This window comes from Typha latifolia, chromosome 10 (genome assembly GCF_019914945.1).
Source record: "Typha latifolia isolate L0001 chromosome 10, TyphaL0001v2, whole genome shotgun sequence".
Classification (NCBI taxonomy): Eukaryota; Viridiplantae; Streptophyta; class Magnoliopsida; order Poales; family Typhaceae; genus Typha; species Typha latifolia.
In genome coordinates this window covers 1,058,625-1,069,054 of record NC_133095.1, presented here as the reverse complement: position 1 = coordinate 1,069,054, position 10,430 = coordinate 1,058,625, and the positions used below count along the sequence as shown (strand labels likewise).

The 10,430-nt window shown below is 36.1% G+C and overlaps 2 protein-coding genes across 2 annotated transcripts; both read left to right on the top strand.

Annotated features, from left to right (window-relative positions):
* Positions 1 to 299: 299 nt before the first annotated feature.
* LOC140796034 (actin-depolymerizing factor 11-like) lies at positions 300 to 2,610 on the top strand. The gene is made up of 3 exons (XM_073148870.1): positions 300 to 660; positions 1,531 to 1,796; positions 2,262 to 2,610. The coding sequence occupies exons 1-3, from the start codon at positions 640 to 642 to the stop codon at positions 2,410 to 2,412; spliced, it is 438 nt and encodes a 145-aa protein (XP_073004971.1). The 5' UTR covers positions 300 to 639; the 3' UTR covers positions 2,413 to 2,610.
* An 811-nt stretch (positions 2,611 to 3,421) lies between these two features.
* On the top strand, positions 3,422 to 9,080 carry LOC140796886 (protein REBELOTE). The gene is made up of 14 exons (XM_073150049.1): positions 3,422 to 3,538; positions 3,604 to 3,739; positions 3,814 to 3,874; positions 3,969 to 4,089; positions 4,768 to 4,819; positions 4,895 to 4,989; positions 5,413 to 5,481; positions 5,577 to 6,101; positions 6,672 to 6,974; positions 7,178 to 7,504; positions 7,729 to 7,935; positions 8,166 to 8,255; positions 8,325 to 8,423; positions 8,574 to 9,080. Exons 2-13 carry the CDS (start codon positions 3,622 to 3,624, stop codon positions 8,409 to 8,411), a joined length of 2,055 nt encoding a protein of 684 aa, XP_073006150.1. The 5' UTR covers positions 3,422 to 3,538; positions 3,604 to 3,621; the 3' UTR covers positions 8,412 to 8,423; positions 8,574 to 9,080.
* Positions 9,081 to 10,430: the final 1,350 nt, after the last annotated feature.

Genomic DNA, 10,430 nt, shown 5'->3' with positions numbered 1-10,430 from the left:
AGTTAGGTAAAAATTTAGTGAATGATAAAAAAAATATAGTGCTTTAAATAAATTTTCCTATATTTATCGCTTTATTACGGTCAATACTCAATACCCTCTCTTTGAATAACATATCAAAAAAATATTCTCAATGGATATATTTGTTATTCGTTTTTTCAAAGAGAAAAATTCCAAGTAGTGAAAAGCAAGGGTTAAATTAAAAATAGTGAGAAGATGGGATGTGAATTAAAATAATCACATATTGTTGGGTGTGGAAATGAACAAAATCTACAAAGGAGAGCTAACTCGATACGAGTCCCAACTCCTATGTGCACTATCAGCCGTCCGATAGACCATCAGACGGTCCATGATAGTCGAACTCTTGTTCTTATTCCCTTCGCAATGCATGTACTCGGAGTTCATCTAAAAATTCTCCACCACCAAAACGGGGAATCTCCATTCTTTGGTGATCAAAAGCCAAAGGCATCTCATTTCGTTTCCTCTCCACTTCTTTTTATTCTATCTCTCTGATGTCTTAGGCCCAGCCAAAAGGATTGGAGCATATGAGCTCGATTATTTAAATATATATAGTACTAGTACTTCCTTCTTTTGACTACAAGAGCTATAGAGTCCTCTCACTGTTGATTTCGAAGTGATTCTATGGCTTTTATCAGATCATATGTAAGTTTACTCTTCATAGATTGAGTTGATATTGATTCAAGTTGCCTCTTTTCTTGTTTATTTGCTGATTTGGGTTTGTTGGTCTTTGTGGGATTTCGGATTTGTATCTTATTTTGGGATATCTACTGCGAAATTTCCTTTAATTTCTATTCTGGCAGCAGTGAGGTGTTGCTCTGGATTTGGGTTGTTTTTTTTGTGGATTTTATGGCGTATTGGGGTTTTTTTTTGTGAATTTTATTAGTCGTAGTTTAGCAATTGATCTCATATGTTGTCTTCTGTTCATATTCACTTCATAATTATTTGGCAAATGTCAGCTTGCCTGAAGAATAGAAGACTTATGCTAAAATAAAAATGAGAAAGAAATTGCCTTTGAAAATAGAGTTTTAGATGTGTACACACACCTAGATTGGTTTGTCTCATAGATCTTAAAATCCAGTCTCATCGTCATGCTAATTTCACCTGCAAATATGTGTTGTCTTGAGGCTACTCGAAGAAAATAAAAGGAAATTAATCAACCTTTAAGATTGTTATGCTGTACTTTTTTTTTTGTAAGGATTGTTGAGATTGGTTCAAATAGATGATGTGGCTTTCTCTTTTAAAGTTCTTCACTCCACATGTTAAAATGAGGTGCTTTGGCCCGGTCTACTAAAAACTGATTGAGATATGAAAAAAGGGACATGTAAATTGTACTATGCCTAGGTTCTTCTCCAAAATGGCAATGCTAGATTGTCTATGTTTGTAAGGCTTTAAGATAGAAGATTTGAGTTTCTGTTAAAAGGTAGATGAATCTGTTTATCACAACTTTATTTGAAAGAACCCATCTGTTTAAGAGTTTTTTTTCTTTCTTTTTGGTTCCAACTTATTTCTCAGTCAAATGCATCCTCTGGGATGGGTGTTGCTGATGACTGCAAGAGTACATTTCTAGAGCTTCAGAGGAAGAAGACACACCGCTATGTAATTTTCAAAATTGATGAAAAGCGAAAGGAGGTTGTTGTGGAGAAAACTGGAGGTGCAGCTGAGAGCTATGATGATTTCATTGCCTCGCTTCCTGAAAACGATTGCCGATATGCTGTCTATGATTTTGACTTTGTAACCGAGGAGAACTGTCAGAAAAGCAAGATCTTCTTCATTGCCTGGTGAGCTTCTTCTTTTTAAGACTTTCTGATTTTGGGGGCCTTCTCATGCATCTACATAGCTGCATCATGCTAACTGTGACAAGGTGGTTGAAGATTTAATTTGGCTAATGTGAATCAGAGTTTTTGTAATCTTTTTATTGGTGGCTTACATCATATTGAGCACCACAATTGCTGGCAGCTGTACAGAGGCTTGACTATATGGATGGTCACAATTGGATTTTGAAAGGAAGCCCGAGTTAAATTTTGTCGAAAATGAATCAACTTCTTGATTTTTGTTGATATGGGAAATTTATCCTTTTATTTCTCTGTCCTTTTAGACCATAATGTGCACATTTATGAATAGGACGTGTGTGCATCTCATGGAAGCAATGATCACATAACCTCATGCTTTCATTGTTCTTTAAATTTTCCTTTTCCTTCTTTGCTTCTCTCATTCACAGCTTCTGCCATGATTAATTGCATCAGGTCCCCTTCTGTGTCCCGAATCCGAGCTAAGATGCTATACGCCACTTCCAAGGATCGATTCAAGCGAGAGATGGATGGGTTTCACTACGAGATCCAGGCAACTGATCCCTCCGAGATGGACCTTGAGGTTCTTAGGGAGCGCGCACATTGAACTGGGAATTCTCTAAGTAATCATATATAACTTGAATTTGCTGCTGGAACATACTTACTGAAGTGCTGTTGGAATTTTATTCATTAGTGAGATGAGGGTCTGTAAACTCATGTAACGCCTTTTACTTATATGTATAGATTATTGTACTGATCACCGAGTTGCTGTTTGGCTTTGTGATTTTAATGCTTCTAAGATCTAGAGCATTGTTGTTGTGATCATTAAGGATTGTGTAGATGAGGTAATATGGTAAGTCATCAGAGGGCCTTAAATTATTACTGGACTTGCAATGGCAAGAGCTTGAAGTTGGAAAAGGCAGGAACTCTTCTGGATTAAAGAGTGTTTGCTGAGCTGAGGACATTCTGTTTGAATTAATTTAGATTTTGCAAAGCTTCTCAATGCATAACCTATTGAGCTTTCTGGCTAATTTGCAGTTGTTTTTTACATCATTCTTATTTAATAAAGTGATTTTTATAAAACACTCCTTATATTTTACATATTTGTAATTCTACTCTTTTTTTTCTATAATCATTAATAAATACTTTGGGTTAATTTAAACTGTAATAAAAATAGAATATTTTGTTATAATATACAAAATAATTTATAAATACTTAAATTACACCTATCTTTTTTATTATTTTTTTTTTCAAAAGAAAAAGAAGAATATAAAAGGAAGAAAGAGGAAAACAAGGACATGGAGGGAAGAAGACGAGGAAAGATGGTGGCGGCGCCGGCATAAGTGCGATGGTGGAGGAGATAAATGAGAAAGATGGTGAAGAGATATAAAAAATGAAAGGAAATGATGATATTTTAGTAACTTGGTCGACCGAGAATTATAGTAAAAAATAAGGAGTTGGGTTATAAAATTTTCAATGAACAGACTGTGAATCATAAAATAAGTAAAATATAGGGTGTAATTTGTAAAAATCCCTTAATAAAATATTTGCTTTTACTTGATGTATATAAACGTAGAGACCCGATCCGTAAGCCCGGCCCATAGCTCCAGACCCGACCCGTAAACCTGAGTTGGCCAACCCGGCAACCCGCAGCCTAAAACCCTCGATCTTACTCTTCTTCCTCTTCGCCCTTGTCCATACTTTCCCGTCCCTTCCCAAAACCCTAGTCTTGGGTACTCTCTCTCTCTCTTCTCTCCTCTTCTTATCCCATTGAGAATCTAATATCTCTTTGTCGCAGAGACTGCTAGGCCACGAGATGGCGAAGAAATTGGGGAAGAAGGCGAGGAAGTTCGCGAAGAAGAACCTCCAGTCCGTGCTCAAGAGGAGACGGAAGCTCAAAGCTGTGTTCAAGAAGCGATCTGCTCCTCGTGGAGGTTTCAATCCTAACGCAAAGGTTATAACTTGGATTAGAATGCGAATCTAACGTGATGGCTTTCTTCTATCTCAGGAAATAACCGAGATGCCCTTGAGGGCGACGAGAAGGTGAAATTAGATCAGAACATGGAAGGGTGAGAAGATTATCCTCGTTCGATTTGATTTTGGAATCACTTCTTCCGTTTTGTTCGTTTAGCTGATTAAAACTCTAAATTTGGTATATCATAGAAACTCTGGAGGCGTAACTTTAGATGGATCGATAACTGAAAATGATCTTGAGAACGTGTTTCCTGAAGACGACGAAGACTTGAATGATGACAAATCAGATAGTGATGGCTATCTATCTGAGGTAAGTTTTTGTATGATATTTTACAAACATTATCTATAAAACCTTTTCACCCGGCTCTGATGCCGTGGGCTATAAATTCGCTAAAATGAACTTCTTCATGATGTTCATAATTATGTTTGATCCTCCGTACTATGAATCAAGTTCTCCTGGTAACTAGACATTGTTACCACTATCGTATCAAAGTTTTCGATGCTAATTCTAACCGCAATTGGATTATTTAGGTAGAAATGTAGAATTGCCTGTCCATCTAACTATTTTTTATGCTTGAGATCCAATTGGATAATCTAGTCAACTTATTCAAGCACTTCATCCTGTAAATAACACTTTGTTAAGTACTATTTACCTTAAATTGACTGATGTAAATGGTGTGACTTAATGTGCCTTTAATTTAATTCATCAACTAGAATTTGTCTTACAACTTAAGGAAATGAACTAGCTTGAAATTATTCCTCAACAGACATGTAAATGCAAATAAATCAATACACATCTTTATTGCCATAAGATTCCCCATTACTTTTTATTTTATAGCTATACTAGTCTTTGAAGTCATTTTCTCAAAATTCTTTGGAACCCAAGTAAATGTCTGTTGACAAGATTCAAATGCTCCGCTCCCCTAGTACTGCCTAATTCTGGAGTGAAAATTTTCTTTCATCTATTTTTCTAATTCTTGATATGCAGGATACTGAATGCCCTTATATTTCTGAAAGTGAGAGCGAGAATGATTCTACAAGTAAGCATATCATTTCCTTTTCCATGCTTCGTGAGTACTAATTTGCTGATACTACTTTGTTGGAAATATGCTCAGAGAAGAATGCTCATATAGATTTAGTGGGAAAAAACAAGGAACTCAGTACGGAGATCACACAACAAAGGAAAAAGTTGAACAGATTGATACAAAAGGTGAGAGTAATGTATCATGCAGCAAAAAGATCTTTCTTTTTTAAAATTTCCACGTGGTAGGCTACATGTACTCAACATTACATGTTAAAGATAAGAGTTAATGAGGACCAATTTGATAATTATTTTCCTTTCCTCTCTTCGTACATGTTCAAGCATTTTCCTTTTGTTTGTTTGATAATACAAACTTGCAAGAATAAGCCAGAAGCCTCTTTGTATCCAGTTAGACATATACTCCAATGGAACTTTCCTTCTTTTTTCAACTTGTGTACATTCTTTGTACCTAACTATATAATCAGATGCTTAATATTGCAGGTTTGCATATCAGCAGACTGTTATATGATATTTGGCCAACATACTTCTGCAATCTGCAGTAAGTTATTAGCACTGACAATACTAACTGTCTGTCTTCTGGCTTGTTTGTAGGACCCGGAGTTCTCAAATTTCCTGGAAAGCAGGAAAAATGACATGGAGATATCTAGGAGAGAAGAACTTGTAAGATTCGCTCCCTAAATTCATTTTAGCATCAGAAGAAGCTCAGTCTTGCATTTATTTTAAATTGTTAAGTCTTATAATAATTTACCTGATAGTATTCAGATGAAGATGAGGATGAGGATGATACAAGTTACCCAGATGGAGATGCTGTGCAAGATAACAAAGGTTCACTCAGTGATAAGATTCTTACAAGCTCTACCATAGATGTTTGGTGTTGGTTGGTTATGCAAGAGCCAAGTGGGCCTGCAGTTCGTAATCTGCTTAATGGATTCCGTGTTGCATGCCGATATGGAGTTGACTCTAATAAGATAATCTCAAAGAAAATTAAAAGTAGAGAGGTGTTCTCTAAGATATTGACTTTTGTTCTTAGTGAAGCAGACAACATTTTCCGCAGACTTCTGAGAATGTCGGATTCTGGCCGGAAAGAAAATATTCCAAAGTTGAAGAGTGCATCGGAATGGAGAACTGTGAGCCCACTGATGGAGTCTTACTTAAGAAGTTCCTTATATCTTCTACATCAAATTACTGATAACCAAATACTCATTTTTGTCCTATCTCGGCTAAGAGCTTCTATTATATTCTTCTCTGCCTTCCCGTCATTGGCTAGGAGGCTCATCAAGGTATTAAATTGCAAAATGATTCTACGTTTTCTTTTGAACTTTGTTTGCTCTCTGGAATTATTCTCCAGCTTGCTTAATGACATCATCCCGTAAATATTTTAAATTAATGGTCCATCATTTTAATTAATAATGCATCTGTTTGCATCATTTCTTTCTTTTTTCTGTTATCTGAAAATACGCTCTAATAGGATGCAAATGTATAGGTAAATTCTTCCAATCTTAAAGTCTTGAAAAGGGTAAGATGAATGATAAGTATCTGCATCAACCATTTGTCCATGGAATGGTGGTGGTGCTCTATCCAAGTTTTTGAATTGATGGAAGTACACGTCCCATTTTGTCTTAATTTCACCACCTCTTGCAGTATTGTATTACAATTTTATTTGGAGATGTCTGACAATTAGAAATCTTGTTACTGTAAATTGCTTCATTTTTGGATGAACAGGACAGACATCATTGATTTATGAAACCACTATCACAAATTTATTGCTACCATTGCCTGAACCTTCTTTTTAGTAACACAAACTATTTTACTCTTATTTGTGGGCTGATTCTATCTTGCATTTCATGCAGATTGCTGTCCATTTGTGGGCTACTGGTGATCAGAGTCTCTCTTTGTCCTCATTTACTATTATACGAGATATTGCATCTGAGTTACCCTCTGACTATCTTGATATCTGCTTGACCAGAACATACAAGTCATTCATTGTGTGTTCCAAGTTTGTGGAACATGCAAATTTGAAGCATATAGAATTTCTCATGAACTCAATCGTGGAACTACATTCTCTGGATATTCGAAAATCATCTCAGAGGGTTCTTACCTCTGTGCAGCAGTTGGGCGGCATCTTGAGAAAGGCTTTTAAAACAAAGAAAAAGGTCAATATCTGTTACAATTGAAAATTAGTTTTGAAGTTCTCTGAGTTTATTCTTGAATCCATATAGCCAATTTCAAGTACTTGGAACTATTTTTCATAAATGTCCTGGCATTTCTCAAGTTCTCATATTTTGGTGGAGGAGATAGTTAGAAGTTCTCTGGAGGGACTATCTTTATATGAGATTTTCATTGTTTGTGGATGCAGGAAGAACTCAAGATGATACACAGCTGGCAATACATTAACTGCATTAACATGTGGGTTAAGTTCATTACTTGTAACTCCAGGGACAATGATCTTCAGCCATTGGTTTTCTCAGTTATTCAAGTCATAACAGGAGTGGCACACCTGTTTCCTGGCCTGCGCAACATACCTTTGAGGTTTAAATGTGTGCAAATGCTCAATGAACTCTCTCTTTCCAGTGGAATTTTTGTTCCTATTGCATCATTGGTGTTTGAGTGCCTAGATTATAAAGAGAGTGGCAATCTGGACACAACACGTGGAACAAAGATAAACTTTTCATCGCTATTGAAGGTTAGATAAACTTTTGTAAACTTTCGCCAGGCCATTGATAGCCTGTTCATTATTTTCCTCTTTTCTCTTTCTTTTCCGCTTGTTATTATTAGATGCTGTTGATCATTATATGTCCCTGCAAGCTCACTGCATTCTCCCACAATTCAGTAGTGCTCTATTTTTGTTTGTTCTTTTCACCTGGAGCTTTCTTTAGCTTTGGCATAATCTGTCTAATTTGGACACAGGTGCCAAAGCAGTTACTGAAGTCGCAAGATTTCCATGAGGAGTGCGTTCTTTCAGCAATTGAGCTTCTATCAGCACATTTCGCTCAGTGGAGTTATCATATTTCTTTCCCTGAACTCACTGCTATTCCGCTCATTCTCCTCAAAAGATTCGATGCTAAAACAACCATTGAAGGTCTCCGACGTCCAGTGAGGCGATTAATCGATCAGGTAACGGAAATGAACCATTAGTTGTTAATAATTGTTCATTGAAAGCACAAAATTAGCACATGAAAAGCAATGAAGATACATCATGACCTCATAAAATATGACTTAATAGGAGAATAATGCCTTTTCAGTCTCCATAGTATAATGGTAAACGGTCAACAGATTGGCTCCTTTCAACTTTTCCTGTTGCTTATCTTCTTTCCTTACCTTACTTTCTAATTCGTGATCTATAGGTTGAGCAAAATAGGGATTTTATTCAGAGAAAACGAGACGAAGTTTCATTCTCACCAAATGATCAAGCATCCGCGGATAGTTTCACGCAGGTAGGTTTTTTGTTTATCACATCATCTTTTTCTGCCTGATAACTCTTAATGTTTTTCGGTTGCTTGCAGTTGGAGAAAAGCAGTGGTAATGCTCCATTTACTCAGTACTACGCCAGTGTTTTACAAAATTCTCGCACTAGGGTTATGGTCAATTAAGAACGATACTAGGTAAGAACATCAGTTTACCATAATTTTTAGCTTGAGGATTGAGTTCAATTTAATTTGTTGAACTTTTTAACCTCACTGCGTTCAGGCGTTATTACTTGTTGCCAACTGTTTTTCTTCTGAACCTTCTTCTTGTAATGATACTGGATGCAGCTGCTGTAAACTCTTTAGTCTCCTGTTTTGTCCAAGGAAAAGCAAAGTAGAGGTCGTAGAACTCTTCTGATTGTGAGAACAATCGATTCAGTTTCTTGGAGGAGCGAAGAGCTTCCAGTGAATATAGAACAAGCTGCAGTCGGATCATTCTATGCGATGATGATAACTGAGGCAGTCACCAGGATTCAACTTCACTCCGTTAAACCATCTTTCATTGGCTGCAAAAATTTGTTGTGCTTGCTTGGACCATTCCATCCATTTTTTTTCTCTAATTCATAGAAGAATTACTAGAAATTCTAAGATGTATTTTCATCTGATCCAATCTATTTCCGTTATAAGTGGGCATTTACAACCGTTTTGTCCAAACACCATAATTTGTCACCAACTGGATTCATTGTTTTAGATTGTTATGTGAACAGGAACTTGTAAATGATCCCATAGTAGAACCCTCATTGTTATGTGAAAAGAAACACTGGAAATGGGACGACTTTCTTGGATCTTATGAAATCAGTTCATTTATCTGTCTAAAAACTATAAAGTTAATTGCAAAGAGAAAAAATATACAAGAAAAATCCTGGAAATTTCGATTTGGCACAAGAACAAAATCAACAGGATGCTTCATAGTAGTCGATCTACAACATCTACACTCTCATATGATTCATGAACATGGAATACTTGTACAAACATCTCTCTACCTCTCTCTCCCTCTCTCTTCAACGTTGTAATACATGATTGAAATGCCTCCAACTTGGTACATCAACACTAGGTGTAAAAGAAGAAAATAAAACATCTCTAATCTCGTTCGTTCTTGCAATAAGATCGACTACCGCACGAAAATGTTCGACGTCGCAGGGAATTCTAAGGATCCCTTTCTGATCATACCCAAACTGTAGAGCTGCCAGCTCCAATAACATGGTGAAATATGGATGATGGAGCACATTGATGTGGATCACAATCCTTTCTGGCTTCTTTCCCTTACCCACAAGCATAGGAATATGCCCTCTGGGAACTGAACTTTTCTTTGCCATCCTTGTTGATCCTAGCTGAACCTTAGTTTATATAGAAGTTGAAACTAGACTTCCATCTTCTTTATATTTCCACCTTCCTCATATATTAGCTCAAACAATGGGCAGTAAATTTGGGAATCTATAGGAGATTATGATTGTTTTGCTTAAATATTTTCGACCTAGCGAATTCGAGAATTCTTCTGAGTCATCTATATGAAGTAATGGTTCATAGTTTTCCATTATCTTATTTCTTTCCGTGATTCTGTGATCTCTGACTGCATAATTTTATTTCAAGAAACAGGATGACTTGCTCATGCAGCATTCATCAGGCTCGTAAGATAATAATACCTATAATTTTATTATAAGGAAGTCAATGGTTTTTGAAGAAGTGATGCTATTCCCAAATTATTTCACTACAAAGAAAAGGATGATATTAATTGACAAAGATTTTGGTATGCAAAAGAATGATAATTAATGTAGTTAAAGAGAATAAGTGTAGGTGTTCATTAGCAGGAACCAATCATAATATCATGACCTTAGGATATTAATTAAACCCCCATTTCCGCTTGCTTGCAAAAATATCTAGCTGCTGAGCATTTCAGTGGGCTTGAAACCTTTCTTGTTTAGCAACAATCACACCCTTCTCTTTTCACTATTTTAAATTTGATCAAAGAGGGAATTAGAATTAATCAAAAGACAACTAGACAAGATGTATATTAGAATAAATACGGTGTGGAATTTTTTTTTAAAAAAAAGACTTTGATTTTCCTTCGGAAATAATCAAGGAGAATATTGTTAATCATTTATAAGAATAATTACACTTAGCCCTCCTAAACTTTCACCAATTTTT